Source organism: Chrysemys picta, chromosome 3 (assembly GCF_011386835.1).
Source record: "Chrysemys picta bellii isolate R12L10 chromosome 3, ASM1138683v2, whole genome shotgun sequence".
NCBI classification, from domain to species: domain Eukaryota; kingdom Metazoa; phylum Chordata; order Testudines; family Emydidae; genus Chrysemys; species Chrysemys picta.
This window is the reverse complement of record NC_088793.1, coordinates 200061065-200079445: the sequence shown is the minus strand read 5'-3', so window position 1 is coordinate 200079445 and position 18381 is coordinate 200061065. Positions and strand designations below refer to the sequence as shown.

At 42.0% G+C, this 18381-nt stretch overlaps 1 protein-coding gene across 3 annotated transcripts in view; it reads left to right on the top strand.

The window, feature by feature from the left end:
* The window catches only part of PLCB1 (phospholipase C beta 1), a 623222-nt gene extending 607364 nt beyond the window's left edge, over nt 1–15858 (top strand). For all 3 annotated transcript variants that reach the window (XM_065589796.1, XM_065589798.1, XM_065589797.1), the window contains one exon: nt 12502–15858. In XM_065589796.1, coding sequence (XP_065445868.1) covers nt 12502–12732 — 231 coding nt within the window. In that variant the 3' untranslated portion in view covers nt 12733–15858. The remainder of the gene's footprint in view (nt 1–12501) is intronic.
* The last annotated feature ends 2523 nt before the right edge of the window (nt 15859–18381 follow it).

Sequence of the window (18381 nt, the reverse complement as noted above, 5' to 3'; positions counted from 1 at the left end):
CTAGTCTAAAAACACTCATTTTTAACAAGATATTAACAGAAAGGCTGCTCGGTAATTTGCAGACCAGACTTTTCAAAGAAACTCTGTGCTGCAGAGTCTCCTTCGTGATGCGTGTAAGTGTAGTGACACATCAGGGCCCATCTTGCCGCTAAGCAGGGAAAATGTCAAAGAGCTGTATAGGGTTTGATCAGCGTGATTACCATTCAAGTCAACAATAGCCAAGCACTAAAATCCCATGCAATTCTCCAACAATAATAGGTATAAAAATTATGTATTGTGCTTGCTGTGTGCCCCCCCACCAATGGGACAGCACTCTGAGGTGCAAAATCTTCAGCTATGTCTACACTGCAAAACAAACAAACAGACAACCTGTGGCAGTCTCAGAGCCCAAGTCTACACACTTGTGCTTGTGCTATGCTGCTAAAAATAGCAGTGTACACGTTCCCATTTGGGCTGGAATTCGGACTCTGAAACCTGGCAAGGAGGGTGGATTTCAGAGCCCAGGCTCCAGCCTGAGCAGAACATTTACACTGCTGTTTTTAGCACCATTATGAGCCCAAGTCTCTAGACCTTGCTGCCGCGGTTTGGGTTTTTTTATGCCGTGAGAGCTCTTGTTGCTGTAGAGGGTGCTTGAGGGTTTTGGTTGCTGGGGAGCGTATAGCGTAGATCAGAATGACACGGTGGAAGGAAGTGGCCAGACACCACTAGAAGTCAGCCATTTGCTACGCTCAGCGGGGATATTCAGTGGTACTGATGGGGGCTTGTGTACATGCCACAGGGAGATTCGGACAGGCCATGCTAGAATGATGCATTATGAAGTTAAAGTTCAAAAACTGAAAAGCACTGTTTAATTGTGCTCAGATACCTGTTTAGAATTGCAAGGGAGCCCCAAGAGAGGCTGGCTGCCATCAGAGCATTTTAGAGTTTTATAGGATAATGACGGTGATTTCTTTGTAAAGTGCTTTGAGATTTAAAGTTGAAAAGGCATTATACAAGAGCGAGGTATTATTATTACTACTGCTGCTTTGTATCGCGTATTATGTCTTGTAATTTCCGGCCTCCAGAGAAGAGTATTCCAAGCTTTACTGTCTTGCTACATATCTCTTCCCCTCCAGAAATAACCAAACCACTCCCCCTGCAGAACAGCAGTGCTTTTAGGCAACAGAGACTGTATAACTGACCCTATAGATCCCACTGCACTCAAGAGACATTCACCTTAGCTGCAGTAAGGCCGTTCAGCTTTCAGATTGCAGAGAGCTGTAGCAGGCAAGGGACTTGAAACATTTCTGGAATACATTGGCTCCGTCATAATCTCAAGATTTAATTCTGAGAAAGGGTTTCCAAGGGACCTTTAAGCACTTTTGAGCAGCTAGTTAAAGTAATGATACCCTTTAGAAGGGTTCTGCTGTCTGATAGTCAGCTGTCTATTCGGAGGCATACTGGAAGTTCCATGGAAGGGAATAAATAGCCATCATTAGAAGGCAATGGAGAAATCAGTTTGTTATTCTTTAATGCAGTGCCATAAAGTGCATGGCACTTTATGAAAGAACTAAATCAGAGCTTATATTGCAGCTTCTGTTGAGCGATGTCAGAGGAGCTACTTACCCAGGATCCTCACCAGGGAAACAGAGCACAGAATGTGGCAATAGAGAGGCAGATGTCAGTGGAGTTTATCTGGATTTCTTCCAGTGAAATAGAGAAGACTGTGGCCATAGGTGAGCTTCAGTGAACTTACTTCAGTTTCACGATGGTGTAAAAAGCAAAATCTGGCCCAACGTCATCATGCATATTCAGGGAGGTGGGGTTTTTTTTCCCTTGCAAACCACTTCAAATTCTCTCTGTTTATTTGTATCATGAGATACATAGGTCACATATTTATAGTCATAAAAAAAAATCACCGACAGCTTAAGAAAGCATTCTAGCTACAAAAGCAAACAGTTAAACTGCAAGTACACAAAATAGTAATCAGAAAACAAGAGTACTGTAGTTCCAGATATACAGCTTAAAAGGCCCAGAGAGGGATCTTGCATGAGAATTAACCGAGGAAAGGTTAGAGAAATAGAAAACAAAGTGACTATGAAAAAATCCCCAGACATTTCAATGTAATCCATCCAATTGAAGGACATACAAGAGATTTGAAAAGTGCAAATACAGCCAGTTGTAAGCTAAGGTTCCTGAATCTCCACACAATACTCCGGTTGCTGTCATAACATGCTTTTACTATGGATCCCATAAAAAAATATGAATTGCGGATGTATCTATCATCTTGGATCTAGGTGTCTGTGGATAGGCTAATGCATTTCACCAGTCACATTTATTTATTAATTAGCCCTGGAAGTAGGTGGCAGTTTGCTGAACAAATAACAGGCAAAGTCCCTTAACCAAAGAACTGCAATCTAAGAGCCTTATTTAAGGGCCCGATTAACTTCACAAATCTATTCATTTAATTGGGGTTACACTAGCATAAAGCAATCTGGTCAGGCAAGAAGCAGCGCGTTGGTCTGTTATTAACCTGGATAAAACGAAGTCTCTGGCCATTTCCATCAAGCAGCCTCCAGCTTCAGATTACGAGTTCAGTATTAATCTGTCTGGATGGGATATGGAGCAGGTGGCAACTGACATATACTTGAGAGGCATCATGACAGTGCTGGCGGATGCTCCAAAGATGTGGATACTCATATAGCAGCCCCTACTGCTGTGTTTTGGCCCCGTCAGGGTATGTCTACACAGCAGCTGGGAGCAAGTCTCCATCCCAGCTCATAGTCATAGCATTTAAGGCCAGAAGGGACCACTAGATCATATATAGTCTGACCTCCCGTATAACACAGGCTACCAAAACTACCCAAAAGGAAGAGAGACTTGTGCTAGCTTTGCTCAAGCTAGCACGCTAACAATAGCAGAGCAGAGGTTGTGGCTTGCGCGGCAGCACATGCGCTCAACTGATGCTGTCAGCGATGGGAAAGGTACGCTACCAGGAGCCATGTTCCCAGGCAGCTGGAGGTTGGCCTGGTGGGAGCACTGGGGTTGACAAGCCCTGCTCTCTCCCCTGCCACCCTTGCTGCAGCTGCTGTTGAATCGGAGTGCCTTGGGGCTGCTCATTTCCTAGGACGCTGAGTGTGATTTGGAAGGGTGGTGGTGAGCATCCGCTGAGCTTTGGATGGCAGCAGTCATCAGCGGGAGAATTGTGCTGTTCCCTAGTCAATTAAAAGAAGTGCCCGCATCATCAGTCACGTACATAGTCTAATGCATAGCCAAGTTGTCTCTGTACCATCATTGTTAGAGCCTTTACGTCTTCCCTAATTACTGCATGTACCAGGTTCTTCGGAGATGATTCTCTAGTGGCCTGAATGGTTTCTTTTCATCCTTATCTATATTGCCCGTGTGTAGCTTGTGAAGTCCAAACGTTAACACGTGGGGCCCATTTGCTCTTGTGCTAGTTTGCACTTACTACAAAAAGAAACTCTTTATTTCACCAGCACTGTGTTTCACCTGGGTCTAATTATCTCTGCACATATACAGCTAGTAACTGCTCTTGATCATGGACCATGTACAGTACTTATGAACATGAGTGTAAGGGCTAAAGTAATTCCCTAGTTCAGTGCCACGTCCCAAGGAGGAGAGTTTTGCCCTCATGAATTCTTTGCATCCTTTCCATGGGACTCTGTGTTTTCCCCTCCCCCCAGTGAGCTCTTTGAGCTCTGCAGAGGCACAAGGGTCATCTGAGCAGGACCTCTGCCTCCCCACTGCTGCCAGTCCCAGTTTTCCCACCCCAGTGCCTTGATAGCCTGGCTGCTGCTGGAGCTGTGTTGTCCAGCTAGTGCCCCAGGACTCTTCTCAGGTTCCACATCACAGAGAGAGGAAATGCATAAATGAATGCCTACTGAATAGGCCTTGAGTGAGCACATAAATCCTGCAGGGTTGTGGGATACGATGCTCGGGTACATCTGTCCCTCCAACTTCTCCCCTTCCCACCCTCTGCTGTCACCTGCCATAGCATTGAGCTCCAAGTCGGTTGAGCTCCACAGACGGTTCTCAGCAGGGTCAAGAAGGAGACCCGGGAGGAGAACAATGCCATGGAGATGACACTTCCTTGCCAAGCCAACAGGCTTCTGCTTGGTGGCAGGAATAGCAGGGCCCTTAGTCAGAAACTCTTGCTGCTTCAAAATAGAAAAGAAAAAAAAATTGTTGCCTATAGATCACTTGATCCCTAAGCTCTGGTCCTCAATTTCACTCTCACTGCTAGTGAGCCTCCATCTGCTTCTTACAATTCTTGCTACTTTAATTCCGTATCCCTCTCGAACGGCTCTCTAATTAAGCTCTGAAAATGAAAAGCCGCAGAGCAGCAGCACGTTTGCTCTCTGTCCCCTTAATCTGGGAGTCCTGCATACACTATTTTGGAAGCTAAATTGAGGTTGCGGACATAGTGCGTCTGTGTTGTTTGATGCAGGCATAAAAGCCCCAAATCTGCTACTCAAAATTGTCTTTGGGCACGTAGGTGAAACATTTGCAGGCATGAAAACAAGTATGTGGAGCGTTAGCAGGCTCAGAGAAGCGTGGGGGTAAATATAAAGTGGTTTCAGGCACAATAGTTCTGTTACAGACGTATGGTTTTCCTGATCCACAGCTTTAACAGCTCCCTGGTGTTGAGGAGACAAACTGTCATTCCTAGTGGCTTGTGAAAATGGAAACGTGAACTTAAAACACTCAGAAGTCACCACTTGTTTACTATACCCAACTGCTGGTGCAATCACACTTCTATTAATAATCAATATAGTCACTGCTATATCACCTGCATTCAAAATGAATGCGGTTTATCCCACACAATGCGTGGAAGAAATTTATTTAATGGCTTCATTCATCAGTCAACCAAAAGGCAGATGGGAACATTCGGATAGAATTAAATATTATGCGGGATGCTTGCTAGAGCCTACAATTGTTATGGATACAAAACAGTTTTAGACACAAGTTTTCAAAACATTTGCCTTTAAGGCTTGCATTCTCCATGCTTGGCTTCTGCCGGGAAGTAAATTTTTTTCTATGCTCTTCAAAATGAGTTCAAAGAAGCTGGAGGAAAAATCCCATTTAAAATTATAAATAAGGATGGCATGGTATGGTATTGCCACGCTTACTTCTGCGCTGCTGCTGGTGGGGCACTGCCTTCAGAGTTGGGCGCCTGGCCAACAGCCCTCGCTCTCCAGCCCCCCAGCTCTGAAGGCAGCACCAAAGTAAAGTGGCAATACCATGACCCCCTAAAATAACTTTTGTGACCCCTCCGCAACTCCCTTTTGTATCAGGACCACCAATTTGAGAAACCCTGGTCACCCCTGTGAAATCTGTATAGTGTACGGTAAAAGCACACAAAAGGACAGATTTCACAGTCTGTGACGTGTTTTTTATGGCCGTGAATTTGGTGTCTATGTATGCAGCTGCCGATTTATTACCATGTGTTTAGACTAATGCCGAGATTTTCTTAACTATGTTGTGCTTCTGAGAACTAAAGTATTTTATTATGCGATGATCTGATTCCTATAACAAATTACCCCAGCCATTTCCTTCACGCTACCTGAAATGAAAAACAGTTTCACCAGCAAGAGCGTGGGGGATAAATTGGATTTCAAGTACTGAGAACTGACAGGAAATCAGTATTCTAAACTCAGTAACAAGATAACTCTGAGTGCTATGTATCTGGTCTTATTCAGCATGGTGGGGATTCATCTTTTTTTCTTTACCCAATACGCTCCATGTGAACTACAATCCTCCTGGTAACTTGTGCTGGGGTTTTTCATGTGATCATGTTATTTTTGTTCTTGGTGGAAGCAGAAGTTCATTAGATCATGCTGGAAGTATGCAGAGGTCTAGAGAGGTTGGTCAGAATAAGTTTGAAACCACAGTTTCTGCTTCAATGCTTGGTAATTCTGTCTGACCCTAGTCGGCTTTTTTTAGGTCTCCTAGCATGTGTTACATTTTAGTAAGTTTAAAACTAATTTTGGGCATACGTAACATAAAAATTATAAACTATATAAATCACAGCATTTATTTTCTTTCCTTGATGCTTTTTCCTTGCTTTAAGCTGAATGACTCATGTTAGTTTCACTCCTGTGTTCCCAGGCAGTGCTGCTCAGACCTCTCCCTGCTCCATGACCCTTTTCAAACAGTGGTTTTAACCAAGAACCCTGAAGACGTTTATTTTCCAGCTGAGAGGCAGTTGGGTCCAAGGGATTGAGCTCTAGGCTAGAAATCATGCACTCATAATTCCTGTGCTGGCATGAACCTGGTGTGTGGCCATGGGAGATCGACGCTGTTGCAATTGATGCAGCGGGTGTTGATTTAGCGAGTCTAGTGAAGACCCGCTAAATCGACAGCAGAGCGCTCTCCGGTCAACTCCGATACTCCAGCTCCCCAGAAGAGTAAGGGAAGTCGACCGGAGAGCGTCTCCCGTCGACGCAGCACAGTGAAGACACCGGGGTAAGTCAACCTAAGCTACGTCGACTCCAGCTACGTTATTCACATGGCACAAGAATAAACAGCTGAAGAATCTGAAGGGCTATGTATTCTAAGTGTTGCAAGAAATTTCACAACAGAATCCAGATCACCACATGTCCTGTGTCATGTAGTTAGTTTGGGAACCCTCCGTGGCTTGAGAGCAGATGAAGCTGTGGATCTAGACAAGCAATTGAAGTTTTCTGGGTAAATCCCAATGAAGTTTAGAAATCCTTGATAAATAAAAGCCATTAATAAGCAACCTTTTATTACCAAAAATGAATAAAGTACAGGTCAATCTATTTTATTTACACATATTAGATACTAGAGTTCCTAGAGGAAGGATGAATTAACAGAAGTCTTTTTTTAAAGGCTTATGAAGCAAGAACCCTTGGAGCAGATCTGAGAATACTATTGATAATCTACGTTACATCTTGAATCATTCAGAGATGTATGTCAAAATGAGAATTCAGGATCTCCATAATTGACCTAGATGGATAAAAGTCATAGAAACCACACACAGAAACTTTAAACCTGCCCTGCAAAAATTATAGTTTGCATGATTTTTCAGATATCAGGCTCACTGAACAAAATATGATATTAGAGAGACAGTTTCAAGGAGAACAAGTAATTATGCTAGGTATCCTTTTGATTTATATCTGCAAGAGTAAGACTTCCACGAATATCATAAGATATAATTAGAGATAGGCCAAAATTGGAAATTCTTTTTGGAACCCCTGTGTATTTCACAGGAGTGTATATCCAAATTCCTCAGATCCAACTCTGCCTCCATTCCAGGTCAGATCCTAAATTGAAAAAGGCCTATTTCCCAGGTTGGTTATAGCCAATATCCTACAAGTCATTTTCACCAGGTTTTGAGCTAAAATGGCAGAAATCTCACAAGATTTTAGTACCCTTAAGTCCAAAACTCAACCCTGGTCATAATTTGGGTTTGAACCTACACCAAATGTAATAGAGATCTGAACACCATCACCCTCACTCATAAGTCATATTGATGCTGTTTAGTTCTAGGAATTATTTTGGTGAAGTTCTATGGCCTGTGTTATACAAGAGGTCAGACTAGATGATCACATCGGTCCCTTCTGACCTTGGCATCTGGAAATCTGGGAGCAATACAAATAGCAGCTCAAAATGATAAACCAGTCAGGGATGTGACCGTGATTTCCATTTCATTGGTCATGCTTTGGGTGTCTCCCCAATACACTAATCCCATTATCCGCAGTAAGCGGTATCATTGTAGGTATTGTAGGTCCTACAACATGAAATATTTTATTATTTATAGCCAGATTAAGTTGAAAACCTTGCGTTCTGTACATCACATTGCTGTTTATAGAAATGTGTTGATTCCTGGTTCTTAACGAAGGTTACTAATATTGTGATGTGTCCCAGTTCAATAAGCATTGTGTTAGGAAAGTACTTTAATGCATGCTAATAATCTCCATAGGTGGAGTTCATCCCTAAGAGTTAAGAGTATCTGTAACAAATATTAACACCTACACCTCTTTGGAGATTCCTATAAAACAAGGATCTTAAGAAATGATTGCTTCATACAGCTTGACACTGATAGTCTTGCCAGCTATTGACTTAATTCTGGGGAGTTTCTACTTGTTATTGGAAAAAATCCTTGAGAAGTTCGTGGCAGGAAAACTCCAGTGGTTTCTGAATTGCCTTGACACCAATCAGTCAGATTTTAGACTTAGATATGGACCAGGCACTGGTTGAATTAGTCAGTGATCTCCTCCTCATAATCATAGAATCATAGAACTGGAAGGGACCTCTAGAGTTCATCTAGTCCAGTCCCCTACACTCGTGGCAGGACTAAGTATTATCTAGTAGTATCTATTATGGATGGATATAAAGTTTATGGATTTAAAAAAAGTGTCCATGCTGCTGCTTTTATATCTGCTGGGTTGCCTTTCATAATATTGACCACATGGTTTAGTTGACATACCTGAGACCCCGGAAGGACTGGGTGGAGGGTTTTTTTGAGCGTGAGAGGGCCCACTGGGTAGTATTGGCCAGCTGCTCTTCTGCTGAAGGGGTCCCTTATGTGGGCAACCACCGGGATTTATTTCATCATGTCCACTGTGTAGAAGTATGAGGCTTAATGAGGAGACGTGGACTGTGATAACATGCCCAGCTCTACAGCTTTGTTGCTTTGATCTTGGTAGGTAAAGTTGAACAAATGATCCAGAGGTTGTCTGAGACTGTGAACTGAATGAAGGCTAGATATAGAGAAGAGAAAGGGAATGTTGGTAGGCTGGAGGAAGCAACCAATAGAATTGATAAACCAGGTAAAGTGATGGCATCTGCCATATGCAGCACAGGTTTTGTAATTTAGCAGTTTCATGAGATGTTGGTCTGCTTTTGGATAACTAGCTGTGGCTAAGAGCACTTTTGACACATGGTGAAACGTGACTGTCCTTTTTCTCTAGGATGTGGCCCTTGCTGCAAATATCCCTGTCTTTGGTCTCCTCCAGAGTAGAATATTGTAATGCATTCTGCACCATGCTCTGCATTGAGACCATTCTGAAATGAAAACTAGCACACAATGCAGCATCCCAGTTGTTAAGTAGTGTGTCAGGCAGAGAGCATACCATAATAGTGCTTTGTGATCCTCACTGGCTGCCAGGGGGGTTTCAAAGTGTTAGTCTGTAACTTACTGCTATTATATGTTTCATTAATTTATCTCAGGTAGCGCCCACACTCTTCTAGGTGATCTCAGAGGAAAGTCCCTTAAAGACAGAGAGAGGGTAGGGAGAAGGGGCACAAGAAAAAGAAGAGGAGGTATTGCATAAGAGAAGAGTGATCAAAGTGGTAACTGGCCATGGCAAAATAAGACTGATGCAAATATATATTTGAAATCTGGGATACATAATTTACTCCTCAGACTTGTCAGCAGCAGTTAGGGTGACCAGATGTCCTGATTTTATTGGGGCTGTCGCTATATTAGGGGCTTTGTCTTCTATATGACCCTATTACACCCACCTCCATCCCGATTTTTCACATTTGCTGTCTGGTCACCCTAGTGGCGGACAGTAATATGGATTGGGGGTGGGCAAGATGGCTGTCGTGAGGTCAGAGATGAAGGTTACCGTAATCAAAATGGGAGATGAGGACCAGAGCAAGCATTTTAGCAGAGATAGAAAGAAGAGGACTGATCTTAGATACTAAGGAGGAAGAAGCTACAAGATTTGGACACTGCATGTATGTAGGGAGAGGAAAGAGTTAGAGAAATGGATTCAAGCTGGGAAGTGGCAGGTTTGAGTAACAGGGAGGATTATGGTGTTGTCAATAGCAACGAAGAAGTGGGGGAGTGGCCGGGGTTTAGGAGTGAAGATAAGGAGGTCAGTTTGGGTCATGGGAAGCTTACATTGATGGTGAGACATCCAAGAGGAAGTGTCAGAGAGACAGACTGAGATGTGGGACATGATGGAGGCAAGTTGAGGGCAGAGAGGTAGATTTGCGAGAGGTTGCCATAGCGCAGGTAACTGAAGCCAAGTAAGCAGATGAGGTCACCCGAAGAAGAGGGGACCTCAGGACATCACTTTGAATAGAAGGAGAGAGGAAGAGTGGACCCACCAAAAGACACACTGAGGGGACAGTCAGAGGGACGGGGGGAGAACCAGGAGAGGACAGATCAAGGAAAAGAGAGCAGGTGGGTGCCGGCTGGGTGCTGTCTGAGAGGGGTTCTTTGCTTTGGATCTCACCCCAACCCTACCCTTTTGTGCCAGTCTTATTTGGCCATGCTGCAAAGCCCGGCTTTTTCTCCAGTTCTTTATATGCACTGTTGTTTTTCATTAGTGTGGAACATGCAGATCCTAGAATGGGTCCTGAAAAACAGAAAATCCAGATAAATAAGGCAAGAGGTCCCACAACTCCCGGAAGGCAGAAAGCCAGATTTGCATCACTCTCCCTGCCGCATGCCTTTTGCGTCCTGTGATAGCACATGTCCAAGACACACACCGCATTAGTCTGATAATATAACTTGTCTGTGATCACTTGAATATCTAGCCATAAAAGATGTAATTTAAGAATTTATTTTTCTCTCTCTACTCCAGTGGACAAGTTTGCCGAGTTTTGTCTAATGTTTCTCCAACCAAGATAAATTGGCAAAAGTTCCAATATTGTTTCTTAGGACAAAATGTTTGTGATTTGAAGCTATGGAACATTCACAGGACCTGACTTTTTAGCTAAACACGAATTAAGGCCCTGCTCCTTCAAAGAGGTTAGCATGTGCTTAACTGTAATTAAGGCTACGATTATGTCACAGAGGTCACAGAATCTGTGATTTCCAGAAACCTCCATGACATTTCTGCCCCAGGGCTGGACCTGGCAGCTGGCAGCCCCGCAGCTCTCAGCCGCAGCTGGCGGTGGGTCCCAAGCAGCTCCTCGCCTCCAGACAGCAGGGGGACCCCAGAACTCCCACTCGCCATGGGCGACTGGGCTCCCTGCAGCTGCCCAGTCGTGGTGGAGCCCCCCCACAGCAGCCCAGCCGCAGTGGGGAACCCTGCAGCATTTCACTCACGGCGGGGGGACCTTGCAGTGTTTCAGCTGCAGTAGGCGGCGGGGCAACCCCAGAGCTCCCAGCTGCTGTGGATGCTGGACCCTCCTGCCTCCCCAGTTTGTCGGGATATTTTTAGTAAAAATCACAGACCGGTCAGGTGAATTTTTGTTTATTGCCCATGACCTGTCCGTGATTTTTACTAAAAATATCCCTGACAAAAACAGCCTGACTGTAGTGAAGTGAGTGGTCTTCTTGAAGCCAGTGGGACTAAGGGAGGCAGTGTGGCCTAGCGGACAGAGCATTGTACTGGGACTCAGGCTTCTATTGCCGACTCTACTGCTGGTGACCTTGAGCATGCCAGTCTAAAGAGACTTAGGCACCTAAAGACCGGTTTTCCGCCTGCCTTATAACCTTTAGCCTAGCAGTTAGCTCACTCACCTAGGATGTGAAAGACCCGGGTTCACTTCCCCCTCTGCCTGATGAGAGGGAGGGATTTGTATAGGGAAGGGCTGAACCCCTGCGCGGTGGGACATTCTGACGTGGCTCAGTCTCTCCTGTTGAAGCCGTTCCATTTTGGATAAATAATGAAATATGCCTTGGGCCTGAGAGAGATTGAGAATGCCTCTGTAGTCCATTGGTTGGGGCATCTCTTGTTCACCCCACAGAGGGAGCAGTGGAACAGGGGTCTCCCATACCCCAGGTGAGAGCCCTAATCACTGGGCTAAAGGTTATACGGGAGGCCTTCTCCTCCCCTCATCTGTTTTGTACGGAGTTAGGCAGGCACTGCCATTCTTGCAAGGAAGAATTCCAGGGAAGGTTTCCCAGCCATGGATCACAAGGGGAGCTAGGCACCGACCTATGTGAGAGGGGCAGGAATTAGGACACACCCCTCTCGCCGGCATCTCACATTGGTTAGCTTAGGCGCCTACTGTGCTAGCATTTTCAGGCACCTATCTCTTTCCCCATGCATTGTATAGGGAGCCTTGGCACCTAAACCAGTGATTTTTCAAGGTGCCTTTTCTGGATCTGAGCTTTAATTTCTTTGTGCTTCAGTTTCCTCATCTGTAAAATGCGGGTAGTGAGCCTGACCTCCTGTGTAAAGCGCTTTGAGATCTATTGATGAGCAGTGCTATATAAGAGCTAGGTATTATTATTATTTATTACTCACAGAAGTAAAATTAAGCACATGTATGTTTGCAGGATTTGGGTGCCTATGAGTGTCGTAACAAAATTTAAAAAATGTAAAAATGGTTGCATTTGCCTTCAGCTTTGCAGTGGATGCGTGATAATTAATAGGTGTCTGATAATTATTAAGTGTATTGTAGGTATAGCCCTAAAGCTACAAACTGAAAATTAGCCCCAAATCATGTAAAAATAACAAATGGAGGTGAGTTTGTAAGTTTTCCTCCTCCTGCTTGTAGTGTCCCCATGCTGTAGGTTATTGTTCCCATCAGAAATGATTTAAGACAGTTTTTGTTTTGTTTTTGTTCCAGTTACAAGGTGAACTTGATCAGGAATATCAAGACAAATTCAAAAGGCTCCCTCTGGAAATTCTGGAGTTTGTACAGGATGCCATGAAAGGGAAAATCAGTGAAGATGGAGACCACAGTTCTGCCACTTCCTCCCTGACATCTGAAAGTGGAAAACTGAACCATAAACCTCTGCAAAATGAAGAGGAAACAGAAGAAAATAATCCAGATAAAGTGTTTGATACTCCTTTTTAACTACCCATGCCAGCCCACAAGCAACAGCTATTGTGCCAGGGCATGCCACTCCCATGGTGCCCATTCTCTGTTTTCCTGTTGTGAGCTGCCGTAGAACAGCTTCTGAATGCAGGAGGCATCTGTATTGAAGTGCACATTTTAAAAAGAAACATTTTATAAAGATATTGTGCAAAGGTCTTCATTCTCATTCTTCGTTTTTTTTATTATATTAAAGCTTAGTGCAGTGAACATAGGGAATTAATGTGCTAATACTCCCCCACCCCAATATACAACGTGTAATTTTCAGGCCATATGCACTTTTAAGATAGTTTAATGAAGACCAGAGTATTGTACACAGACAAATGTGCACCGATTTCCTTTTAAAGTGCCAGTGCAAAGCATCCCAAACCAATACTGATCTTATGGAATTGTATGACAATACTTAATCATTTTTGTTTCCTACTTTCTAACTGCACCTTGACAGCTGTGTCATCATGTTACATTTGCACTGAAACATTTGATCCTTTTTAGCTTTGCAAGCACTGGTGGCTTGCTGTCTTGATATTATGTTTATCATGTGGAGAGAAATATATTTGCTGCTGAAAAAGAATCTTCGTTGGAACTGTGGTGATTAGAGTAAGTTTAAAACCAAGAGTTGGACGTAGCGTGTGTGTGTATGTTGTACATTTGTGTGAGTGCATATATGTTTGAGCATATACATATATATGCACACACACACATACATCCATATACACACACAGCATGTATGTATTTGCAGTCGGTCTGCTCTCATGGCAAAATGAAAAGTTTCAGGGATACGTGAATAGAAAACCTTTATAGGGTGTGACCTCTGGGTTATAGTGATATTAAACAAACATTAAATCATAAGATTCTTTTTGTGTTGTTGGTGTTGTAAATTGAAGTACATTTAGCAAATAAATTTGATATATATTTTGCAGACTTGAAAGTATTGATTTTAAGTATCATATTTTAAGCTTACTGAATTTGATAAGGTTATAAAAAAATGTTTAAAACTACAGGATTTGAACATTTAGGAACATCTTCCATCATTTTTAATTCTGCAGTTCAGTTTTACTAATGTCTGAAGTTTAAAAGCAGATTTAAAAACCCCATCCCTGTTATTTCAAATATCTATTAATCCATATATGCATACTTTAACAGAAGAACAATCCAAGTTTATGTACTGTATGATATGCATGAGAGAAATAAACTGCATATTTTCAGAAATCTATATAAAAATAATTAGTAAGACTTTCTGAAAATCAGGATATTTGAAAAGGGAAAGAAAAATATTATTCTTTGGCATCCCTATGAAAGAGGATATGGGTATGATCATATATATGGCCTGATTCTCATTTACCCTAAGGCCACTTTATACTGCTCCCGTCATGTAAAGCAGTTTTAAAGTGAGAATAAATATAATTTACTTGTACTTTAAGGCCCCTTTATAGTACCAGAGCCGTGGGGCCCTTAGTGTAACTAAGAAACAAGCTCATATTTAGGCCACAGTCCTGCAAGCACTCACATGAGTAACTTTATACACATGAATAATCCTATTGGATTCAATGAAACTACTCTGTGGATAATAATGCTCGCATACATGTTTGCAGGATTTGGGCCTTAATTTGTATTTTTAAATAAATAAATTTAAATGGTCTAATAGTAGCATAGCAAAGCATTTTAATAAAGAATAGCAATTAAGTTACTTTACTTGCTTTCCCTCAGGATTTTAGTATTTTAAGTAACTTATTTTATTTAAATTTAAGCAATAAATACCGATCAAGCTTAAGTTTTGAGTTAAATACTATATGTGTATATATATTATAAGTTCAAATCTTAGAAAACAAACAGTATTTTGATGTTTCTTTTTTAAACTTAGAGCAGGCAAAAAGAAAAATTGCACATTCTTTGGAGATCATATTTTGGATTAAACTATTCTGGTTGATGATTACACTAATTTAATGACCATAGAACTCAACAGTCTGACTTTCAGCTTGATTTTAGAAAAATCAGTCTACTTTTGCACTTTGAAGATTGGCATTAATCATTCGATAAAAACCTAGAATGGTAAATTTAATGCTGCATTTTATAAACTAAAAATTACATAGGTTGTTGAAATTATAGAAAGGATATACGAATAGCAGTGTTCACAACAATACTGAAGACTATTGCATTATAGTAATCATTGCCTTAGGGTAAAAATCATGACTCCGCTGAAGTTTATGGTAAAACTTCCAGGGACTTCAGGGTAGCCAGGGATTCACCATTAGTCTTCAAATAGACTTGGGCAAATACAAATTAGCCTTTTATTTATATTTTAAAAAGTTTATGGTTGGACTAAGTATACTATCAGTTGTAGTCATTTTACAGTATGTTTGTATTTGACCATTTACTGTACTCACATTTTTTATATCTGTACAGTGCTACTTTTTGCAGTTGTAGGGTAGTGTGTAATACTGTACACCTTGCATTGTTCAGATTATTACAGTGATACAGATATCATTTAATATTCATATTACTTGAACTAAATAAGATAACGAAAAAAGGGTTTTTATGATGTGCAAGTCTTGTGCCTTTTATGTATTTGCCTTGTTATGTGTTGAATGTGTGGAAATGCTGTACTGTGGACCTTTCTGTTGTATAGAATAGAACTCTCTATATTAAACTAGATTGTGCACTTCAGATATCTTTACACTACTGAGAATAGATTGGTTTGGGCAGTATAAGCAGAATTTTAAAAGTTCTAATGAAATGCCGGACATTTTGGATTTAACATGTTCATAATTATGTTAATTAATGCTCATGTATTAATTATTATTATGTATTCATTAAAAGATAACTAAAGGGACATTGCTTGCCTTTCTTTCAAATCAATGTTGCTCTTGTACATTGTATTAATAGTGTCTGTGATTGATTGGACTTTGGTGATTTGCTTTAAAAAAATAAGAGAAATATTTCGGTTAACATGTACATATTTTCATTTCTCAATCTGATTGTTTCAGATGCATAATTCACATTTTTGTAAGAATTCTATGCAATTTTGTGGCATGATGTTTCTTCCATTTGTAATTTTATGTGCTTTCATCACGGATCCAAAGGACAAATAAAAATTTTCTTAACACAAAACTGTTGCTATGTTTGTTTATTACTGGCTCAAAGAATTCACTTCCAACTACCAAGCCCTTTGGTGACTAGACGGGTAATGGAATGAGAAGTAGATAATGAATCTTTCCTGCATGTTCTCAGTGCTCTCTTTACAGAGAGGAGAAAAGAAAATTGCACACACCAGAAAAATTATTTGCCAAAGTTCAAAGCACATGAAAGAAACTGGGCTTTGTCATTGCCTCTCTAGAAAGAAAGTTATTATGTTACATGGCAAGCTTTTATGGAACAGTTATTACATGATTCAGTGATTTATTCTTCAGCTCAAGGTGTGTGTGTTTGTGTGTGTGTTCACTTAAGCTAATTACAAAAACTGCATGTGCAAGTTAAATGAGACTAGACTCCCTTTCTTCTACCCATAACTGTTTTTCAAATTATGTTAAAATGTATACTTATAAATATATAAGTAGGGGCATTGCCAGCAGATCGAGGGACGTGATCGTTCCCCTCTATTCGACATTGGTGAGGCCTCATCTGGAGTAGTGTGTCCAGTTTTGGGCCCCACACTACAAGAAGGATGTGGAAAAATTGGAAAGAGTCCAGCGGAGGGAACAAAAATGATTAGGGGGCTGGAGCACATGACTTATGAGGAGAGGCTGAGGGAACTGGGATTGCTTAGTCTGCAGAAGAGAAGACTACCTGAAAGGGGGTTCCAAAGAGGATGGATCTAGACTGTTCTCAGTGATACCTGATGACAGAACAAGGAGTAATGGTCTCAAGTTGCAGTGGGGGAGGTTTAGGTTTAGGAAAAAAATTTTCACTAGGAGGGTAGTGAAGCACTGGAATGGGTTCCCTAGGGAGGTGATGGAATCTCCTTCCTTAAAGGTTTTTAAGGTCAGGCTTGACAAAGCCCTGGCTGGGATGATTTAGTTAGGAATCGGTCCTGCTTTGAGCAGGGGGTTGGACTAGATGACCTCCTGAGGTCCCTTCCAACCCTGATATTCTATGATTCTATGAAATGTTCATTTGCTAAGCCTTGCACTGAGATTTGAGAAGGGAATCCAATAATATGGCATTCATCCTTCCTCTTTGTATTTATCTACCTTTGAATTTACTGTACAAAATAAATCTCTGGGAAATACAATAAAATTGATTTAATTAATTAATTTATTAAAATAGTCTCCCAAGGCAAAAAGGTACAATGCAAAGTAGCAAATGTGTGAGGAAAAGAAGGTTGGGATAGGGGGGCAGATGTAGAATTATGTGAGAAGAGCAAAGAGATGGGGAAAGTAGAGACTATGGAATTGACTGAAGGGAATCAGAACAAGGCCGGGAGAAGCAGAGGCAGAGAGCCGCAAAGAAGGGAGAGAAATAAATAGAAGATCATGAAAGGAGTAAGTGATGGGCTGGGTGGGGGGGCGAGTGAGTGATGTGGCAGGAGAGCAAATGGTGTCCAGAATGAAGAAATTCAAGGAGGAAGAGATCGTAAAGTAAGCTGTGTTTGACAAAGGCAGTGTCTAGAGGGTGAGGAGAGATCACTAACAGAAGTGAGATGCTGAGTGGGAAGCACAGAATCAGGTTCGGTAAAGACAAGGAGGTGCTAAAGCATTGCCTGAAGATGGAGCAAATAGTCTAGAGGAAGGGAGGCAGGAAGGGGGAGAGTGGCAGGTGGGAATAAAGGTTAGTGAGAAGCCAGATGGGTAGGCATGAAACTATGAGAGAGAATTTCAGGCGGACAGGATGGATGATAGATGGGACATGGGTTTAGAGAAATAGTAAAGGATTAGCTGGGAGGTGTCATCTCAGCCTGGGAATAAAGGTCAAAGAAGTATAGCTCTGGAAAAGGGTGATGGTGTTGAAGAAGAAGGAGGGGAAGAAGTAAATAAAGAGGAAGGCACAAGTAATGGCCAGAAGAAAAGCACACTGATCACTGTGGGAAAAGTCAAAGAAGCCATGGGAGAGCAGAAAAACTAACATTCTGTTCCCCTGGGGTCCAGTGATGTAGAATTCTCATGGGTAGAGCCCTCCCAAATTTACAGCCATGAAAAACGTGTCACGGACTATGAAATCTGGTCTTTTGTGTGCTTTTACCCTATAGTATATAGATTTCATGGGGGACACTAGGGTTTCTCAAATTGGGGGTCCTGACTCAAAAGGGAGTTGCGGGGGGGGGGAGGTGTCACAAGGTTACTGTAAGGGGGTTGTGGTATTACCACCCTTACTTCTTTGCTGATTCACAGGATTCTGAGCGAGGGGCAGTTGATTAGACTGTACCCTAAGGCTTTCTTCTTTTCCCCCCTTTGGAAGCAATTTACTCTGCTTACGTTAGGGAGCGTTAGGGAGATGAATACTTACCTGCTGGAAGAGAAGGAGATGCAGCCAGCAGCAGCCACTTGTAAAAATGGCCACTTTAGGGCTGCAGCTACTTGTCTCTGCAAAATTTAAAGGGCCAGCCCTCAGAAAGTCATTTTTGGGGGGAAAAAGTTCCTATAACAAAACCAGCCTACAGTAGGAAGCGTTAGTAAGAGACAGGTAATCATCAAAGAA